At 41.3% G+C, this 22,655-nt stretch overlaps 1 protein-coding gene across 2 annotated transcripts in view; it reads left to right on the forward strand.

The window, feature by feature from the left end:
* Positions 1-22,655, forward strand: part of FRY (FRY microtubule binding protein) — a 251,865-nt gene that overhangs the window by 127,614 nt on the left and 101,596 nt on the right. For both annotated transcript variants that reach the window (XM_065896299.1, XM_065896300.1), the window contains exons 17-23: positions 2,478-2,585; positions 12,607-12,865; positions 14,289-14,471; positions 16,989-17,075; positions 19,290-19,549; positions 19,953-20,142; positions 20,755-20,879. In XM_065896299.1, the coding sequence (XP_065752371.1) occupies positions 2,478-2,585; positions 12,607-12,865; positions 14,289-14,471; positions 16,989-17,075; positions 19,290-19,549; positions 19,953-20,142; positions 20,755-20,879 (1,212 nt within the window). The remainder of the gene's footprint in view (positions 1-2,477; positions 2,586-12,606; positions 12,866-14,288; positions 14,472-16,988; positions 17,076-19,289; positions 19,550-19,952; positions 20,143-20,754; positions 20,880-22,655) is intronic.

Below are 22,655 nucleotides of genomic sequence, written 5' to 3' on the forward strand. Positions count from 1 at the left end.
GTCCACCAACAGATGAATGCATAAAGAAGATGTGGTACATATATGCAATGGAATATTACTCAGCCATAAAAAGAAACGAAATTGAGTTCTTTTTAGAGAGGTGAATGGACGTAGAGTATCATACAGAGTGAAGTAAGTCAGAAAGAGACAAACACCATATGCTAACACATGTATGGAATCTAAAAAAAGTGGTTCTGAAGAACCTAGGGGCAGGACAGGAATAGACGCAGATGTAGAGAATGGACTTGAGGACACGGGGAGGGGGAAGGGTAAGCTGGGATGAAGTAAGAGAGTGGCATGGATTTATATATACCACCAAATGTAAAATAGATAGCTAGTGAGAAGCAGCCGCATAGCACAGGGAGATCAGCTCTGTGCTTAAGACCACCTAGAGGGGTGGGATAGGGAGGGTCGGCGGGAGACATAAGAAAGAGGAGATATGGGAGTATATGTATATGTATAGCTGACTCACTTTGTTATAAAGCAGAAGCTAACACACCATTGTAAAGCAATTATACTCCAATAAGGATGTTAAATACAAAAAGAAAAAACAAAGAGAAACATTAAAGAATCATGTAAGCATTTAGGAAAAGAGAGTTGAGGTCCACACCACACTAATGGAAATAGTTATTGGAGTTGATACTTGAGGCTGGCCTACCATTTTTCCAGGCCTTGCTTAGAAGTATGCACTTGAAAATAAAGCATTCTGTGTTGCTCTGTTTCCATTCCTCATCCCTTTTGTGCTTTATGCTGGCAAATAATCATAATAATAGTAGCAGTAAGTATAATAATATAATGACTGTAAGTAATAATTATATAATATCTGTTAATAAAACTTATGCTATTTGGGGGACTCAGATGCTTCCTATAAAATCCCAGGCACAGGGCTGCAGTAAACGGAAACCATGCACCAATTAGAGTTTCTAATCTAGGCTTGCTTTATCAGCTGGGAAGTCTGCCAGTCCTGTAAGTCTGCTTTATTGGCTGGCAGAATTTTCCTTACACTTCAGGCCAGGCAGGGTCATCTGTTTTCCAACAGATATGAAAATAATCCCAGCTGTTTAAGACATCTGGTGAGCATGTTAGGAGAGCTATTTAAAAGACTCTGTGCCCCACATGAACGATCAGATCACTAGGCTTTAACTCTGTCTAGCCATCGAGGATGTCATTTGAAGACTTCTCTTTCCTTCAGCTGATTGGAAACCACGGTACAGTGACGTCCTCTCTGAAGTCCTTGTACGTCCCATGCAAAAGGACTATGGAAAAGGAGAGAAAATAATCTTACAACTTCCCACAAGAACAGAGTATTTTAGAAATTAACATATATGTGTTTTGTTTTTCACAAAATACAAAAAAGTTTCATATTTATTCCTAACAAACTTAAAAACACATGCTAAAAAGTAATGTCACAGAGCAAAATTGCTGTCTGATTATTGTCTTTAGTTTATAGAGAGCATGGATTCTGCCTGTTACATTTCTATTCTGGCACAGTTACTGTTCCAGGAAGGAATTACTTCTTCGCTACTTTGCATTTTCATTATTGTGTTTGTGTCCTACGATTGCATTAATTTGGTTCCAATTTTATATTTATTCTCAGGGGACTAAATCATCAAAATTTAAATATGCTGTTATATCACAAGTTATTTGAAAGATTTGATGTGTAGTTTAGTTTTTCCATAAAGGTTATTGGTAAATATGTGGTTAAGAATCAGTTATCTATTTAAAGAAGTAAAAATTGAAATAGTTTGTCACTGAATTTATATTTTTCCTTCATATTTGACAACAGGATATCGAAGGTATTAATTACCTTTAAAACATTCCTATTCTCAAGAAAGTAAAAGAAGCTATCTCCATAGAGGTCAGGACCATCAGAGTAATTTTAAAAATCAGAAATGGGTGTACAATTGTATACATTTCAGGATTTTACTTGACATTATGACAAGACTTATTTTGGGAAGCATTTAATTAAAAAAAAAATCAGGGGTGGGCACTCTTGAGAGGAGAAGCATAACTCATCAGAGAGAGAAACTTCCAGATGTCATGCTTGTTAAAGGCACCATCAGTTGTATACATGAAAATCCCATTTTTAAATGCTGAAGGTAGTAATGACTGCAATGTGTTTCTTACATACTAACGTGTCTGGGCAATTCAGTGAATTCAGTGTCTTAAACGCAGCCCACAGGGACCAAACCCCATGGAACCCAGCTGAATGGCAAGACATATGATAGCGATAGAATGCTATTGCTATTGGCGTTTTCTTTCCAGATACATACCTCTAACTAACATTTAAATCTTCATAAGTTCTCGTAGAACTGGCCAAGCTATAAAAGGCATAAACCTTTAAGAACAATAGGGAGCCATCACCAGGCAGTGATTCAGAAGGCATTGATTTTAGTCTTTGTTCACATATTTGGCCAATTTTTAAACATTTTTTCATAACCTTTGACTTACGTTTAAACTTTGTCTTCAAATTCCAGGGGTGAGAGAAAGCCAAAAATAGATCTTTTCAGGACCTGTGTTGCTGCTATTCCTCGACTGCTTCCTGATGGGATGTCAAAACTTGAACTTATTGACTTGCTGGCGAGGTAGGTGAGAGCTGTAGTGGGCATTATTTGATCAAAATTGATTTTAATCATTTGTCATGATTCCTCAAAAAATAGAATGATTATTAAAAATGGACAGATATTTACTAATTCTAGGTACTATTTGGAGTTCCCGGGAGGAATAAAGAGATGGTTTTGATTTGGGGCTTTTTGTTTTTTTTCCTGCGCTCAAGGGGTTTAAAATTCAACGTAGAAGCAAATCCATAAGGACATAAGGTAACTAGCAATCCAAGGCTTGAAACTGTGCAAATTAATGGCACCAAAAAAATGTGATACATAAAATCAGAGGGTAGAAGGATTACTGTGGACTGGGGACGTCAGCAGATGACTCCCGGGAGATGGTGGAACTTGAATGGCCCTTTGAAGGAAAGATAGGATATAGAAATGTAAAGAGCCCTTTGAAGGAAAGATAGGATGTAGAAATGTAAAGGGAGTGCCATGAGGACAAGCACAGAGGTGGGACCAGGAAATGAGGAGATGAGCCTGGCTGGGAAGAAGTTCATTCAGGATGTGATTCCCAATCTGCGACCAACACCCCCCCCCCCCCAGGGAGGCAAGAAGGTGGGTAACAGGGATCCTAAGCGAATTTTTGTACTTCACTTCCATAGATCATACATTTATGCCGCTCCCCATCTTCCGTAAGAATTCACGGTCCAACTAGAACCTAAAGTTCACTTGCTTTGCTTTGAATGAAAGTATATTATTGTAGTTAAATAAGCTTGACTTTTCTCATGCTGATCTGAAGTTCTAGCTGACAGTGATGCGTGTCTTTAATTTAAAAATCAAAAGTGACTTATTATCTAAGTGCATTTAGAAGGCAAAATCATTAGAAACGGGGTCCTTGGAGGGAATGGAATGAGGAGGAAGACAAGTCATGCTTGCTTTGAAAAAAAAAGAAAGAAAAAGGATTTTAGAAAACCCAATGATAAAAATAAATAGAAATAAGACTTTAGAGGTAGATATTTAATTAATCTTTACTATTAACTGAGGCGTTTGGACTAATGGAGTTTCTAAGCAGGAGAATAACATGATAAAAAAATGTCATTTCGGCTGGTTAATCTGATAATGGCGGAATAGAGGAAAGGCCAGAGAAGGATAACAAATATTGATGCTGATTGGATGAAAGATGCTTTATACATAATCTTTTACCCACATCCTCTAGCCTTCAGAGAGCACCCTTCCCATCAGTATCCAAAAAGTAGCCCAAGCCCTGGTCCCCCGTGACTGCACATCGCCCGGTGGCCGGCCAAGGCTCTGAGTGTCCCCGTGGTGCGCAGTGCGTCCTGGCGATCCTGGTCGTCATGCTCTCTGCTCTGCACAGCCGTTTGGACTCCTGTGCAGAGGGGACCAAATCCCATGGTTGATCACTTCCTGCTATCAGTTAATAGCTTTCATAGCCTGCTGTCCTTCCCCATTCTCTTCACTCCAAATGTGGACAAAGCCACTCCTTTCCCTCTTCTGGTCACACTAGCTCAGGATGGTGCTGGCTTCTGAGGTTTACTGGAGAGCCATTGCTTTGATAACCACCGTATCAAGCTTTGGTGTTGCCTGGCCACAGCCGTCTACCCTTCTAGCTGACTTTTATCACCCATGACCTATAACCGGTTCTCAGCCATCTCCAGGCCATGGGTTCTTCTTTCTTCCCTTGCATGTGTAGGATGAGTTTTAAGAAGAATATGAACTTAAACTACAGTCTAGGCTTTTGCTGAAGCCTAGCAATCAGAATATGAGCCTAGAGCGCCTTATCCGAAGTAGGGGAGCAGTGGGGAAAGAGGGAAGGACAAGCCTGGATCACAAAGGGGCTTCCAGTTCTCGGGGAGGACAAGATTTAAGGAGGAGCGAAGGGTGGATTCCTAGTGAATAACAGACATGGGGATTTGGGGCTTGGGGAGCTGAGGAACAAAGAGACCAAGATACTATAAAGGGCCGTCCACGCTACTGTGGAGTCTCCCAGGATGATGGGGAAGTGCTGAAGAAAAAGAAAAGCTGTGAGACAAGTGCCGGAATTACCCAGAAATGTACAGGAGCAGCCTGTCCATTTGCTGTGGACAACAATGGGGAGGATGGTGTGACTAGGAGACAAGTATTTGCACAGAGGAGGGGCGCTGAGTGAAAGGGCTGCAGGGGACGCTGAGGAACGAAGGGAACGCCATCTGAGAGATGTGCAGGAGGTGCCCCCCAGATGGGAATAGTACTGACTCCTTTGGAAATCCTGATTTTTGCTTCCCTGCTTTACCATTTTACTAGCCATTGTGATGCTGACAAATTATTGGGTTGGCCACAAAGTTTGTTCGGGTTTTTCCACAAGACGGTACAGGAAAACCCGAACGAACTTTTAGGCCAACCCAATATTTAACCCCTGTCTTTTTTTTCCTTGGTAGAATTGGAATAATGCTGCCTATCTCATAAGACTGTTGAAAGGGCAAAATGACATGGCACTTTGGTTAATCGGAGAGAAAATGTGTCAGCAGGGAAAAGACAGTTCTCAGTTAAGCTGAAGTAAAGGGAAAGTTCACTTATTTCATTGAAGTCCTAATTGGTGATGATTATGTAACTAAGCCCTTTGAAATGCTAAGTGTTTTAAATGTCATGCAGCCTTCTGGTACCGTCTCTAATGCTGTTTTGCTGTAAATCTGCGTGGGAGACGCTTACCTCTGGAATCACCTTGGTAGCCTCATCGAGTGACGCCTGGATCTGCAGCCACGGTGCCAGGCTTGTCAGGAGGGAATTCTGTGAGACCCGGTTGGAATGGCAGTGCTATTTATAGTGCCTCGTGTTTATTATTATGTACATTCTTACAAAGCCCAAGGCCATGGGTACTGTTTTTATGAGGGGAAGGAACAAATAAATATACTTGAGAGTTCAAGTCTTAGGGCAGAGTTAAGAAAATGACGGGACTTATATGGGAAGCCTGTGAAGAGGCCTTGTTCATAAGCTTCAAAAGAAGCCAGAGGCCGTTCTCCTCAGGGGAAGGATAACTTGGAGAGCTGGCTCTCACACTGGGTCCATTACCCTATGAGAAAACGAGCCCCTTCTAGCTCTCAAGAGGGTCAGAAGTGAAGAAATTGAAGAGCAGTAAATGTGGGTTTCAAGTCTTTAGTCACTTTGTCCCCCTGTAGTCCAGTCACATTTGGATTCATTTGACTCCTGACACAGTCTAGTCAGAGAGGTGTGAGACCTTTTATTTCAGACACTTCCTGGTTGCATCTATGGTGCTTTTTTTTTACTGGAGAAAATCCTGGGTTTTCTTCATACTTGGCAAAATAAGACCAAATGCCATGCAGGCTCACCTGCCCCTCACGGCTTGGTTCCCCGAATAAGGAGTGTCGCCTGAATAATAATGCACAGCGTGAGAGTTGTGAGTTAAGTTTTATTTGGGGCAAAATGAGGACTATAGCCCGGGAGACAGCATTTCAGATAGCTCTGAGAAACTGCTCCAAAGAGGTGGGGGGATGCTCAGGATATATGTGATTTTGGTGAAGGGGGAGTACGTGCAATCAAGCATATATGTTTTGCAGAAGGTTTCTGCTAGTCTCGTGAAGGTTACAGCTAGTCACGAGGAGCAGACGTCACCATGAAGGATTTCAGTGCTTTTCTAGATATGACGAGATACAAGAATTGGGCTCATAAAATCTTTTCCTGAAAATATCTAATTATCTGAAGACCCGTCCTGCCAGTTTTTCCCAGAGCACAGAGCGCCTCATTCCTGATCTCCACCCTGAACTCCTTTCAAGGGGTGTCAAAGGTCAGCAGCTGCAGCAGCTCGTGGTTTAATCCTTGTAGAGGTAGATGGCAAGTGCCAATGGCAAGTGCCAGTTTGTAGGTGACAGGAGGTTCAAGGTTATGTCCCCCATAACTGTCCCCAGGCTCCCTTCCCAGCTGTTCACGTATTGGCTAAATACCCCAGACACTCTAATCTCAGAGTTGTATTAGTAGGTTTACCATAACAATGGCTTACAGACCGAAACAGACAAAGAAGGTGGAGCTCACTTTTCTCCTTGGCAGTCGCCATCATTTCTCTGTCTCCTCCCAGGTGTTTCCTGCTCTACCCTTGAGCACAGGAAGGACCTTTTCCCCTAACAGTCTACAGGCTCCTGTCCTCTGTCCCTTCCTGCAGCACTGTAGATGCACTAAGGGTTTGCTGTTCCATGTTTGCCCTCCTTTCAGAAATCTGAAATAGGGTTGTGAGAATTAAACAATGCATATAAATCACTTAACATCGTGCCTAGAACACAGTAAGCTCTCAGCAAATGTTAGTTATTATTTTTAGGCATCTTTAAACATGAATAACATATTATACCACGATGTACAATGCACTTTCATATACTTTATGTTAGGAAAGCTGGGGACATATGCATTCCTATTTTCGGACAAAGAGATTGAACTTCAGAAGAGTAAAGTTGGTTGCCCAAATGTACAGAATTTTCCAGAAGCCAAATAGAAGTGACAAATGTCATTGGTTTTATACAAAACGGCAAACATTTTGTGCAGTGTTTCTTTACAGCTTGAGGAACTTTCTGAGGTAATGCATATACAATTTCATGATCTTTAGTGGTATCTGAAAGCTATTTATCATTTACTGTTTATCATTCAGTCTTCAGCCTTTGTGTAGTGGGGGGCGGCTAGCTGTTTTGAGTAGCTGGGTGAGAACTGTAGACTCAATAGCATATATTGCCTCGATAAACCACTTAATCTTATTACTTTATTTTAATTGAGATGCAATTCAAAGCCCTGTAGAAAGGTGGGAGCTCATTCTTTTTTTTTTTAATAAAGTTCCCATTTAATTTTATTTATTTATTTTTTCGGGAGGGGCCACGCCACGCGGCATGTGGGATCTTAGTTCCCTGACCAGGGTTGAACCCACACCCCCTAAATTGGAAGCACGGAGTCTTTTTTTTTTTTTTTAAACATCTTTATTGGAGTATAATTGCTTTGCAATGGTGTGTTAGTTTCTGCTGTATAACAAAGTGAATCAGCTATACGTATACATACATCCCCATATCCCCTCCCTCTAGCGTCTCCCTCCCACCCTCCCTATCCCACCCCTCTAGGTGGTCACAAGGAGCACGGAGTCTTAACCACTGGACCACCAGGGAAGTACCGGGAGTTCATTCTTTAATACCTTAGAGAAGAAGTTTCCGCCACTTCTGGTGAACATGCCAGAGGTTAACAGTCCACTGGTCAGCAAGTCCCTCCTTTTGGAAACCTTTGTCTCCAGGGCTTCACTTCTAAACCATTTCTTCCTCTGCTGCCCTTGGTGACGTTAGGGGGAACAGGTCCCTCACCACTGCCTGATAACCTTGTGTCAGTCCTGCCAGAGCTGAGAGGAGGCTGTTCCTCCTAATGGATCTTTTCTTCTGGGTATAGTTTGTGAATTTGAAGTCACTCCCTTTTCCTTCATGCACCTCTAGCAACACAATTCTTCACAGCGACTGAGCTGATTCCATCTGAACCTGAGCTCACCTCTACGAAAGTGTTTCTGTTCAGTCGTTTGTCTGATCTGACCAACCGAGAAGGCGGCCTTGCTCAAGTTCTGGGTTTTCCCCCTTTTACCCACATCCTTACTTAGTGTAAGTGCTCCTCACACCACACCCCCGTCCTAGATCACTCCAAGCAGGGCCTCGGGACTGTTGGCTCATGCAGAATGTCGCCGCCTGGTTAATCAGGCCAGGCTGGTCCATGAGCCTCATGGCAGCTGCTGGGGAAGGACAGATGCAGTTGATGTTGGCAGTAACGGTTTCTTTTGAGATGCTTCACTGCTGTGTCACGGTGGAGTCCCTTCAGGCCCCCTTGGTGCTTTTGTGTGTAACCATATACCCGTGGCCCCATTATAAGCTCCTGGAAACCAGATCAGTGTCTTAGAAATTTTTCCTCGGATCCCCCAACCTAGTCAGACTTCCTGAGCTGCCTTCTCTGAACGTCTCTCTTCTCTTTGAATTGCTGCCACCAGACTCTCACAGGACTGTTGTTTATTGTCATCACAGTTGTTCACAGGCAAGAACCTGTCCTTTCTTTTCTGGCTTCTCAGTGGGATGACCCTGCGGGAGTTTGGGGGATGTCCTCTCCTCAGCCACTCCTTGCTGGACCAGCAGGCATTGTGAGACTGTAAATAGGTCGGCCAGCATCATGCAGGATGGCTGAGCATCTTTCTCCTTTAACTGAATCTTCTTCTCCTTTTTCATTAACCAAAAATTTTTTTTCCTGTTTTCTGTTTTATAATGTTAAATCCCATGTGCTTTACAAGATGATCTGTGATTATCTGGTTAAAATCTAACAAAAGTAAAAATGAGGAAGATCTGGGTGGAAGAAACGGCGGCTGTATCTGATAGGCAGCTCCCTACTTCGACTCTCCAAGGAATGACACAGGGGCGGGGCTCTGGCTCTTCTCGCAACTTCTTCTTCTCCCTCGCCTGTTGCCACTCAGACTTGCCTTGATACGTTATTTTCACTCCATCTCAGTTCTGTGACACTGGACCTTTTTCTTCCACAAATATTCCACGTTTATTATCAACTGGGCCTTTTATTCCCAAAGCTCCCTCCCCTCCCTGGTCCTGTCTCTTCGTACTCCAGGAATATTTTTGAGTGTTCTCACTGGTGAGGCATGTGAATACCACGATTTCAAGAGGAGTGTCACCAAAAATAGCAAGAGCTGTACCACCTTGGGGTCTCAGAGTCCTTAAAATGATCCTGCACTGTTGGTTTAAAGTTAAGGCAGCTTCCAGATTGCAAAGTGCGAATGATGCCAAACTTAGACGAAGAGTAGAATTAATCTCATTGGAAATCTGAAAGTATTGGCCCTTCTTTAAAAGCTTCATCTAAATAGGCCATGGCATGGTTTTTATTTTGACTTTTGACCCTAAAGATATGTGCTTGCCTAGTTTCATGTGTGTAATAAAATAGCACAAACTGGGTGGCTTAAATAACAGAAATTTATTGTCTCACAGTTCCACAGGCTAGAAGTCATCAGGGTTGCTTTCTTCTGAGGCTGTGAGAGAGAATCTATTTTATGCCTCTCTCCTAGCTTCTGGGGGTTTCTGGCATAGTTTGGCCTTCCTTGGTTCATAGAAGCATCACCCTGATCTCTGCCTTTGTCTTTACTCGGTGTTCTCCCTGTGTGCGTCTGTCTCCACATCTCCCCTTCTTATAAGGACACCAGCCATACGGATTTTACCCTACTCCAGCATGACCTCATCCTAATTTAGCTAATTGCATCTGCAATGACCTTATACCCAAATAATGTAAAATTCTCAGGTGCTGAGTGTGTGGATTTCAACATGTGAATTTGGGAGGAGACACAACCCGTAACAATGAACAATACCATTACCATCAGTTAACATTTGCTGAGTGCCTCCTGTTCCTGTCCTTAAAAGGTGTTTCATCATCTGCAGAAGCTTATTCTCTAAGACATTGAGGACTATAGACAGGTATAAATGTAATAAATTGGAACAATAAACTTAAGATGGAAACATGACCTCAAGTGTTTTCCGTAAATTAGTGTTTTCAAACCATGGGCTGCAAAGGTGGCTGGAAGCTGCTTGTAGATTGAAGGAATGTTTCCTCTCACATGAAGCTTTACCCAGCTTCAACCAGAACAACTCGGTTTTTTCTTTTTACTAAATAAATAAATTTATTTACTTACTTATGGCCGTGTTGGGTCTTTGTTGCTGCGTGCAGGCTTTCTCTAGTTGCGGCGAGCGGGGGCTACTCTTTGTTGCAGTGTGCGGGTGTCATTGCGGTGGCTTCTCTTGTTGCGGAGCATAGGCTCTAGGCACACGGCCTCAGTTTCTCTGCGGCATGTGGGATCGTCCAGGACCAGGGCTCGAACCCCTGTCCCCCTGCAGGCGGTATTCCTAACCACTGTGCCACCAGGGAAGTCCCACAACTCGGTTGTACTATATACTAGAGCTCTACATAAAATTTTTTGAAAAAAAAAAAATGGAGCCGCTGATTAAAATACAAAGAAAATTTGTAAATTCCTGCCTTAGTCCTTAACTAGAAGCCCAGGTTAAAGACCTCTGTGTGTTATTTCAGCAACTATGACCTACTTAACAACTATAGACTTAATAGCAAGTCTGCCCTGAAGGATTAGCTCAGCTCTTCCTTCTCAGCAGTTTTGTAGAGCTTAACTTGCTTTTGGAACAGAAAATATATCTTCCCTGACTTGGTATATATCTGCTCATTAATGAGCTTTTGTCTGGTTTATATTGTCAAATTTGGACCAATTAGTGTACTTTATACTCTAGAGACTAAGAAGGGTATTCAGTATCAAGTTTTTGAAATACTACCTATTCAAAAATATGTAAGTGTATCAGACCTGTTTTATGGAGAAAACTTTGGATTAAAGATGAGAAGTCCTGGGTTGGAATCCTGGACTTTGAGGAAATTCCTTAACCACTCTGGTTCACAGTTTCTTTTTCTGTTGGTTGAAGATACTTCGTTCGTCCTATTTAATGGGGGCCCCGGTTGACTTGGCCAGCTTCTTCTTTGACACTGAACAATTCCAGGATGCTGAGTCCTGGAAATTCTGTCTCCTGGGTATCTTTGCTCTCCATCTCTCCCTTCCTTACTACTTCTCTGCCTTGGGTCAGGCCCCCGCCACTTGGTGCCTGAGTCACTGCAGTGACCTCCCAGCCGGTCTCTGCCCTCAGTCTTGTGACTCCTCCAAGGCATCCTGCATGTTCCTGCCTAACTTTCTTTTCTCAGATGTGAGTCTAATCATGTTACTTCCCCTGTAACTTTCTGAATACAGTTCCTTTCCTTCTCATAGTAAGAGCTAACCTGTACTGAGTGCCTACCGCATGCTCCTTGTGGTACGAAACGCTGTTCATAGATCATCTCAATGAACCTCACAACAGGTTTATGAGACACAAGCACAGCTATTATCCCCATGTTCCAAATGAGGCTCTGAGGCTTAGAGAGGTTAAGTAAGTGGCATGAGGTCACATAGCTAATGCATGATCAGGCGTTCTGATCCCAGAGCACTCACACTTAACGTCTCCCTGCTGTGTTGCCTCCTTGGGTGGCCCACAGACCCTCCAGCAAGCCACTCCTGCTCTCTCTCCAGGACTGTCTCATACCTCGCTCTTGCTAACACCCTACCCAGTAAACACAGCCATACCGTACTCCATATCCTGAATCTTAGGAGGGCCTGAATCTTAGGAGGGCCTGAATCTTAGGAGGACCTCAAAAATACTTGTTTATTAAATAAGTGAATGACTGAATCTATAAAGCATGATGTTAACTATAAACGCTCCATACCAATGTTGAGATTTATTTAATAATATTATTATGATGTTCTGGCTTAAACCATAAATACACTGATATTATTTCAGTTGACAAACTCGGGATTTCCCAACTTTGCCAGCATTTTAGGTCAGAGAATTCTTTGTCATAGGAGTTGTCATGTGCCTTGTAGGATGTTTAACAGCATCCCTGGCTTCTGCCTACTACATAGATACCAGGAGCACACTCCAAGTTGTGACAACCAATAATGTTTGTAGACGTTACCAAAACTCCCTTCGTGGGGGCCAAACCAATTGAGGACAACTGGCCTAACTTTTAATTACTCATTTTCACTGAACTTCTGGATGAGTCCCTTAGTTTCTCCGGGACCATCCTTAAAAGTGGTAAGGTTTGATACTAATTTATTCTGTAGTCAGTAATGTATTAAAAAGAATTCACGTACAGCTAAGTGCAACATGGTATCTCGGATTGCATTCCGACACAGGAAGGACATTGATGGAACACGGGTGAAATCTGAATAAAATCTGTATTTTAGTTAATAGCATTGTACCGATGTTAACTTCTCAGTTTTGATCACGTACCATGGTTATATAAGATGTTAACATTAGGGGAGCTGAGTGAAAATTATAATAATATATTAGGGGAGAGTGACCCATTTCTCAGATACAGTAGAAGGCTCTGGCCTTCTATATGTTCCTTTACAGATATAGAAGAAAAACTGATAAAGTAAATGACTTCATTGTCTTTACTCATCTCACAGGCTCTCTATTCACATGGACGATGAACTGCGACATATTGCACAAAATTCTCTTCAGGGTTTACTTGTTGACTTCTCAGACTGGAGGGAAGATGTCCTATTTGGCTTTACCAACTTCCTGCTCCGGGAAGTGAATGACATGCATCACACACTCCTTGATTCATCCCTCAAGTTACTGCTGCAGCTCCTCACCCAGTGGAAACTGGTCATACAAACTCAAGGAAAAGTCTACGAACAAGCCAACAAGATCAGAAATTCAGAGGTGATTTTCACCCTTTGCCCACTAATTTATATTCTTTATGTTGCACATATATAAATAAGTTGCAGCCCAGAGAACCTTGTGGTTCTTACCTTCAGCTACCTAGAGATGGCCCTAAGTTTTTCCATCTGCCTAAATTGTGGCCAAGAGATTCAGGGCATCGTATGCCACCTCGGGTTAGCTTTATTAACATTAGCAAGGCCATTTATGGAGCAGAAAAGGATGTTTTTTTCAGAGAATCATGATTATAAGTCTATTTGTAAGAGCAAATGACCATAGGGAAGAGATACAGAGCTGGGTATGAATATGGATCTAGATATGGATATGGATCTAGAGCTGGATGTGGATGTGTATCTAGATTTGGATATGAATATGGATATGGATCTAGATCTGGATATGACTCTAGAGCAGATATAGATATAGATATGAATATGGATATAGAGTTGGATATGGATATATAAAAGTTAGCTGCCCACCAGTGTTTTCCCCCTAGTCAGCAACAAATTGGTTGCTTTCTCCAATATCCAGAGAAGAAAGAAGTCTTGTGGTTTCTTTATTCTTCCCTGCCTCAGTCCTGAATGGTAAAAATCAATGATACCATTTTGAAGAGCAGGTTGAGGAGGAGTGTTGTCAAATGAGAACCAGGGCTGTGTGACTTGGTGTTGGCAATGAGCAGACAGAGAAGGGGTCTGGCTGGAGAAGAGCTTAGCTGAGGGTCTGAGGAATGTCGAGGCTTGGGAAGTATGATAGCATTTAGGGTCCCACATGGGCTAACCTCAGAGATGAGCTTCAGGGCATTACTCCTTCCTTGTGTCCTACACTTGCCAAAAGATGACAGGGAGGAAAACAAGGATTACCTATGCTTGAAAAAGGGAGACTGAAATGGAGGTGGAATCTGCCCTGTTGTCTGGCGTGCTTTTGTTTGAGACTCATTCGGTTTGGGAACTTTCGGAACCCATCTCATTAACATGCAAAACCCGGATTAAAATCTAACATGAAAAGAAGTCTGATTAGCAAATCAATGTTTGAAAATTCAATTTAGTAGTAACTAAAATAGAGAATTCTCTATAGAGAATTTAAGTAAAGCCAAATTAGGGCACTTTAATTAAATATACAGTGTCATCTCAAATGGTACGGATGGAAGCAGTTTTGTTTTTATTCCTGCTAATAACCTTTGAAAAGTTATTCCTTATCAGAGGTAACAGAGGGCTGATGGTATTCCAAAGTGACAGTTGGTCTGAAAATAACAAGGGATCTGTGATATTTCATGAATAATAATGAATTCATAGACGTGTGTGGCTCTAAGCTGGTATAATTTATTTTAGTATTACAAGGTCAAACATGCCAGAAGGTGTACATAGAAGAGCGGCTGCTCCTTCCACTGTTGTTTTTCTGAACATAGAATGTTGTTCTTACTGCACAATAGCTCATTGCCAATGGCTCCAGCCACCGAATCCATTCGGAGCGAGGTCCCCACTGCAGTGTACTCCATGCCGTGGAAGGCTTTGCTCTGGTTTTACTCTGCAGTTTCCAGGTGGCCACTCGCAAACTGTCTGTTTTAATACTCAAGGAAATTCGAGCTTTATTCATCGCCCTGGGTCAGCCTGAGGTATGGATTATTTTTCTGAATTTTCCAATTCATATCTTTCAACAGTTTCAAAGTTTAGGTTAAAAACTGTAAAGAATGCATTACTATTTTATGTACTTTCATGTCCCATGATGTCAACAAATAATTTTTGATTCAGGGTGGGGTTTTTTTGTTTGGTTTTGTTTGGTTTTGTTTTTTGCGGTACGTGGGCCTCTCACTGTTGTGGCCTCTCCCGTTGCGGAGCACAGGCTCCGGACGCGCAGGCTCAGCAGCCATGGCTCACGGGCCCAGCTGCTCCGCGGCATGTGGGATCTTCCCGGTCCGGGGCACAAACCCGTGTCCCCTGTCTGCATCAGCAGGCAGACTCTCAACCACTGTGCAACCAGGGAAGCCCAGGGTGGGTTTTTAATTATGAAATCGTATTCTTGACCTACAAGAGCTAAGTCATATATTCTGAGGGCACAAGAATAGACTATTCCTGATTCTCTAAGAGGTGGTGCTTTGTGAAGAAGTGAATCTTAGGCTTCAGTTATAGATCATTTTCTTTCATAATGTTCAACGTACATAGAATTAAGAAGATATTACATTTATATTAGAGAATGAACTTGTGAAAACCATGCATCCCGTTTAAAAAGAGCAAGGTACCAAACAGTCTGGCTTACTGAAAATTGTAGAAAAATGGCATCACAAGAAAATATGTCCACTTGAGATGGGAGAAGTAAGCTGTCTAATAACCATGACTGACTCCAGTTATTCTCCTGCACTTGGTCAAGGGCTGTACACCCTTGTTTAGATGTTAAGTTTCATTGCCTGTCGGCACAGGTGGCCAAACTCTCTCCACAAGTTGATGAAAGAAGGACCAGCTTTTTATGTGACATACTTCTTTAGAAAAATACTACTTTCTGTTTTCTTGTTTTAAGTCTCTAATCTTGGTTTCATGATCCTTAAAATGATCAGTGTCTTCCCAAAATATTTTCGAATGTATCCCAATCGTTTCTGTTCACATTTCTGCAGCAAGCTTTCTGATGTATTTTAGGACATCTCTGGGATCTGGTGAATGGATCTCTAGGACATGCTGCATTTTGATAAACCTCCATTAAATCTCTAATTATGAAATAATGATAATAATAATTGCCATGTATGTGTCAGGCAGTGAGCTGTGCTTTATACATATTATCTCACTGAACCCTCACAATAACTTAAGAATTGGTACTGTTATTTTTCCCATAGTGCAGATTCTGAGACTGAGGTTTAGGGGGCTTAAATGCCTTACCCAAAATCAACAACTAGGATGTGGTAGAGCTAGAATTGAAAACCAGATATACATGCCTCTTCAGCCCAGGTTCTTAAACTGCTATTCCAGCCGACTGTGTTAAGAATATTTCTCATATGGTGCTTTCTTTGACCAGCCACAGCTTTTTTGTGTGTGTAATTTTTTTTATTGAGGTATAATTGACATACAACATTATTAGTTTCAAGTGTACAATATAATGATTCCATAGTTGTACATATTGTGAAATGTTCACCACAATAAGTAGTTAATATCCATCACCATTCGTAGCTACAGGATTTTTTTTTTCTTGTGATGAGGGCTTTTAAGATCTACTCTCTTAGCAGCTTTCAAATATGCGATAGTCTTGTTCACTGTAGTCGCCATGCTGTGCATTACATCTGCATGACGTATTTATTTTATACCTGGAAGTTTATACCTTTTGATTCCTTTACCCATTTTGCCACCCCTCCCCCCCGCCTCTGGGAACCAACCAATCCGGTCTCTGTATCTACAAGCTTGGTTTTTTGTTGTTTGGTTCTTTTTCAGCCACAACCTTTTTGAAACCATTCTCATTCGTACATGAATAAGGACATTCCGAAGCTTTCCTATAAGGCTGCTAAGTAAATAATTTCATATTTCTGAGCCTTTCTATGATAAAGGATGGCAAACACACATGTTCATGTATATACGCACTATCATGTAGGAGAATTTCCTGTAAGATACTCTCTCCTGTGCTTTTTTCCAATTTGCTTCTTTTACCAAATAGCTGTGCACAACATAGATACTACAGAGAGTGTGTGGTCAGTCTCCTGTGCAGTTTCTTTGGGACTGAAATGCAATCACAGTCAACAATTTACCAGTTATTTTAGCAGATCAGTGACTTGAGTAAGTAGCATTTTCATGGCTTTTCCATTTTCTAAAATTAATGACAACGTGAACACTTTAGTGAATAATGTGTGATGCTGAGATTTAGATTCCAGTCTAAATAACTGTATGTGCATGAGTTTTTGAAATTCAGGTACGTGTCTTTTCAGTACAACGTCAAATTGGAGCTCTAATTATCTTCCGCTGAAACTTGTAAGACTAAACTCAGAATCCTAGGGAGTTTTACCCACTACCTTTCACCACCGTGGCACTCACTTTTCTGTGAGAAAACCCTTATCACTACCTTGCAAGCTGTTATGCTTCACATGCTGGACAAAGGCGGTGGAGAGGGTGGAAGGATTCGTTTTCCTGTGGAGAGTAATCGTCTCCTTTATGTACAGGACGATGACAGGCCTATGATTGATGTCATGGATCAGCTAAGTTCTTCCATTCTCGAAAGTTTTATTCACGTAGCAGCTTCGGATTCAGTAAGTACACATTTGATCCTGATTGTTGATAGTTCTTAAGTATAAGCTCTGGGCCTGGCTGGAAAAGAGACACAAAGAAAAATGATAGGGAAGAATTCTGGGATTTTATGTCAGGTTAATAAACAAAAGTCCTTAGGGAAACAAGACTAGCCTTTCAAATACTAGCTCAGGAGACCTTCAGATAAATTTAAATCAAAATTTGAGTCTGAGGAAGATAGATAAAGTTTTGCAAATTGCAATTTCAAGAATTGCTCAAGGTTCTTTCAGAAAATTAATTTGCTTTATTTATTACACTTAATGCTATATAACCTATATTTATGTGTTGTTTTACAGTTTACAAGGTGCTTTCACATTTAGTATCTATTTTGACCCTCATAGGTATTGAAACTCAAAAACATTAAGGGGCAGGGCTGTCGTCACACAGAGTCTCAGGGCCTGGACTTGACCCTCTCTGGACTCTGAATCTCGTAGAGGTTTATCTGCTACACAAATACATTCTTTGTTTTAAAGAGCATATTGGCAGCTTTCAATTTCTGATGAAGTAGAAGGAAAATTGAAACCGATTTTAATTACCTGATTTTTTTTTTTTAATTAGTAAAGCACAGTTATGGGACTTGGATTGATTTTAGCTAAGTAGCTGAAGAGAGGCAGGGCACATCTGCAGAATCCACATTGCCAATGCGCCTTGTATATTCTGATCAAATAACTATAAATGAATATAAACATATTTGGCAAAGAGCTATAAATAAATATAAAACCTAAAGGCACCTGTGAGCTTTTTAATGACCTTTTCTAACCAAGAGTGAACACAGATCCCTATTTTTAGCAACCCTGTTCTTGCTTATGGTTGGAATATTAATGATAATTACTAAAACTATTAGCCAAGCAGTGCAGACCTTAGCAGTGATAGTGAATACCTCTACCTCTTCTTTTAGAAATTCAGATTGTTTTGCCACTGAATGAAAGAGTCAGGCGTAATTGTTTTATATACATATCTTGTTTCCCTGCAGATTATGTTCTGTTCCTGTGATTTTGTTCTGTGTTTATCAGAGGCTGAATCTTGAGCCTGGGTAACCAGATCAGCAGTACTGCACGTAGGAAGATGCACTGAAGGGGGAGAAGAGGCGTGGGGGGAAGTAGCGCCTGCTTTGTGCCAGGTTTTGACATCCCTTATCTCATGTCATCCACTTAAAGATTAAGTGTGATCAGCATTATAATTTCCAAGTCAAAAATTAATCAGACAGAGACTCTGGGGTGTTCAGAAATGTTCCTATGTCAGGGCCTTTGGGCAGAGCCAGTGTTGGAGCCTTAAGTCTCTGGCTCTGAAGCTGAAGCTGCGCCTCTTCAGCCCGTTAACCATGGAGGCCCCAGGTGCAGCACTCTGGCGCATGGGAACTCAGAGACCCAGCAGATAAAATGGGTCACTTTAAATGCCTGACAAACGTAACAGCGATTTTCCCTCCACGTACGACAGCTAGATTACTTGAAACTTGGTCTCCCCTCAGCTTTGATACTCTGGACTTAAAAGAGAATGAAATATAAGACATTATGTGGTATCAATATATAAATATATGTCTCTATATAATATAGATTAAATATGGATATAGATATCTTTCCAAAGGTTTTAGAATGTATTATTTTGGCTTGATATCATAGGACAAGAATAAGTAGGTATCTTACCTCAAAAATCATTAGTAAAATACCCTTCATAAAAGAGATTGCACTTAGCCATCTCCCTAAGCCAGGGAGAGAATGTATATCGGTCCAAGTAAAGGTAAACAAGATCATGGCTTAAAAAAGAAAATACTGATTACGGGGATAATAACACACTTAGGAATCTCAGAGATTAATAACTTTTCAGAATTTTAAGTTGGCAAATCCATGTTCAAGTTCAAATTAGCTCGTGTTGTATAATTGTTTGACAAGTATTTAGTGGGCAGCTCCTGGGTACTAGTGTATGGGGCTGTGCGACATTGACCCCTGCCCTTAAACTCTGCACTTCCGCTGCCTGCGGTCTCCCATAGGAATGGCCGTGACCGCAAACCCAGGTCCGGCGTGGGAGGTGTGGGAGGGGTGCTTCAGGTTCCAAGCTGGACCCATTGCAGAGGTGGACGGGAAAAGCATCGTGGAGGAAGGGGCATTGGGCTGAGGCAGGTCGAGGACGTGGAGCTGGCCGTTCAGCACCGATTCATCGCCTGCTTCTTGCACCTGCAGGCGACCTTACCCCTGACCCACAGCGTGGACCTTCAGTGGCTGGTGGAGTGGAACGCCGTCCTGGTCAACAGCCATTACGATGTGAAGAGCCCTTCCCACGTCTGGATTTTCGCTCAGTCTGTCAAAGACCCCTGGGTCCTCTGCCTCTTCAGCTTTCTCCGGCAGGAGAACTTGCCCAAGCACTGCCCCACTGCCCTCAGCTACGCCTGGCCCTACGCCTTCACGCGGCTGCAGTCTGTGATGCCTCTGGTGGACCCGAAGTAAGGGACCCCTACGCTTCCCTCTGTTTCGTTTGTTTCACCATTTGCCCTCTTACATTTTTGTTTTATATATGAGATCGGGATATAATTCTCTAGTTTCTGACCATCTTACTACAGAAGTCTTCACGTTGAGTAAATACAGGTTAAAAGTTCTTGTCTAGAGCTAATTTTTTTTCCTCCCTTAATAATCATTATGATTGTCTGAGTATAGAATCTCAGCCCCTTACCGGTGAAAAGTTCTATTTAGCTTTCCATCCAATAGAGACATTCCCTGTCCAGACAGACAGTCCTTGACAGACAGTTGTTCAACTCAGTTGGAGCGCTTCCCAGGATCTTTATTTAATAAGTGACACCTAAAATCCGGAACTTAGTTTCACTCTTGTTTTTGACTTCGTATTTCTAGCAGCCCAATTAATGCCAAGAAAACCAGCACTGCCGGCAGCGGAGACAGCTATGTTACGTTGTGGAGAAATTACCTTATTCTTTGTTTTGGAGTCGCAAAACCCAGTATTATGAGCCCGGGACACTTACGAGCTTCCACTCCAGAAATAATGGCGACTACACCTGATGGTACCGTGAGCTACGATAACAAGGTGACATGACATGCTTCAGAAGAATTATTCTGTAAGGTTTTTTTTTAGCTTGTTTGTCTAGATTTCACAGTGTGAATTGCACTGTGCCTGCCATCTGGAATATATGGGATCAGATTTTCATCCTACACATTTCTAAATTCCATTGAGCGTTTGTGTGGATAATTTATTATTCCTCCCTGACAAGTGGGGAACTGAAAATAAAGGGAAGTTAAGAAACTTGCCTAAGGTCGTAGAGTGACTTATATTTATTAGCGCCCTTAGGTTTGGTTCATGTCCTACATACCACATTTCTCTCACTCCTCACGAGTGTTCACCTTTAAACCATGTCTTGATTAACTTATCTTGTTAAAGATGGTTTTGTGGATTTAAGTATTTAAAAAAAAAAAAAAGACTCTTATAATACGAATGTTCTTTAGAATTTGTGTCCCAGGTAAAAAATGCATTCATTGTGCTGTTTTAAATTTTATGTGTTTTTTTTTTTTTCCTGAAATGATGGCAGTGCCTTGGGATGTGGTTCAGTACTTTAAAACTGTTATGATGGAATCATCGTTTGATTAAAAGAAGCATCAGTTATCATGTTACCTCTTTTTCACTTTTAACAACTTGTTTCAGGCCATAGGCACCCCATCGGTGGGAGTTCTGTTAAAGCAGTTGGTGCCTTTGATGAGACTAGAGGGCATTGAGATCACAGAGTCCTTAGTTTTAGGATTTGGAAGGACAAATTCCCTTGTTTTCAGGTACGGTAGTCTTAATGAGTTGTTCTAAACTCCTGTATACTGCTGCTATCGTAGTTCCTGCTTCTAACTCAAGTTTGAGTTCGTGTTTGGCATGTGTCTGGAGGTCTGCAGGCTTTGCACAATTCCCTTTATGTCCTCGTTGGTTGACATGCGCGTGACAAGCATTCCCTGCAGCTGCCTCGAATTTCACTTTTAGACGTTGCAACTTTGATTTTACATCTCAGATTTTCTCTCACTTGCAAGCTTTGTTTTAGATAACCGTAAATGAAGATAATTCCGTGTCAATCCCCAGTTAGCCAGACTGTTCAGAGGCTATAACGTCAAAATCATGAGTGTCTGCTCATCAGCCACTTATACAACAGACTGTCAAAGGTTAAACATTGACAGAACACTTTCAGGGGTGTCTGTTATGTGTCACGCTTGCTGGTCTTTCTATAAGATGCTGTATCTGCCCTAAGAGAACCATTATGTCTCACTTTCTGGATTCCTTACTCATTTCACACCTTTAATCAAATAACCATTCCATCTGAGGCAGTGTCAAAGCCTTTTCAAAGAGTCATCATAAACTTTTATTTCAGGCTGCCTCTGATGATTTTATCTAGCAACGAAAACCCATAAAAACAAAGAAAATCTTAGTTTTTCCTATACACAGAGAAGGGAAAGCTCCAAGCATCTGTGAGAAACCCTATCTGAAAAATAAAGATTAGCAAGATGTTTTAGAAGCAACTGAAAAAGATCTGTTACAGTATAGAGTCAAATTTTATCCTTAAAAAAAGCAATTGTGAGTTCTGACTACTTGAGTGCCAGTTAACCAGTGTTTTCACTGATTAATTAGTTAAGACAAAGCATCATACAGAAATACTACAAGAAGACAATAAAAACAATTCCTGGAATTACCTGATGTCTTTCCCAAAGAACCTAAGGCTCTTTTGCATATCTTACCGTCTGAGTGCTCCTAGGAGCAAGTAAGATTACACAGTTTACTGGCCACGTGGGTGTGGACAACACTGTCCCTGGGACTCAGTTCCTTCACCTGTAAAATTGTCATAATAAATAAAAATAAAGTGTATCTCTCTAATTTAAAAAAAAATGGTGTAATTATAGAATCTATCTTATAGATGTATCAAGAGGATTAAATGTAAAAATGCACGTAAATATTTGATAAATGATTGCTATTAGACGAAGGAGACCATTAGCGTTATTTCCATTTTTTGAGGAAATTCTAGCATCTGTGTTGGAGAAGTCTGGAATGGAATACAGGATTTCTGTTCTTCAGTACAGAATGCCATAGAGTTTTTGCCTTCGTGTCCTTGGATTTCCCTGGAGGGTGATGTCTCATAGCACAAAATATTCTACCAGAAAATACAAGATTTTCAGACATGGAGCAGACTATAGACGAAATACCTAGCCACAGGCTAGATCTCCTAATTTTGTCTGTTTTGACAAAGCAATTCAGAAGTCAGTTCCTAAAGATGACAGCTGGTTAGATTATCAGCTATAAAGCTGAGAATTGGAGAAAATGGGGACAGATGAAGTATATATACATGTAATATCAGACGTATTAACCTGATAAAATTTTTTAGTTTTACTACACAAGAGAAAAGGTTTTGATGAGAACCTCACTATTAAAGTAGTTGCCATAATTTGCATTTATCATGTAGCTCAAATAAAGGAATTTATCTCTGAAATTCCAAAAAGACGTTATTTTAAAATCAACAGTCCTCTGAGCACAGATCCCAAAGGTAGTGCCATAGTTATTACACCTGTTTCTTTTGC

This window comes from Phocoena phocoena, chromosome 18 (assembly GCF_963924675.1).
Source record: "Phocoena phocoena chromosome 18, mPhoPho1.1, whole genome shotgun sequence".
In the NCBI taxonomy this organism is placed as follows: Eukaryota; Metazoa; Chordata; class Mammalia; order Artiodactyla; family Phocoenidae; genus Phocoena; species Phocoena phocoena.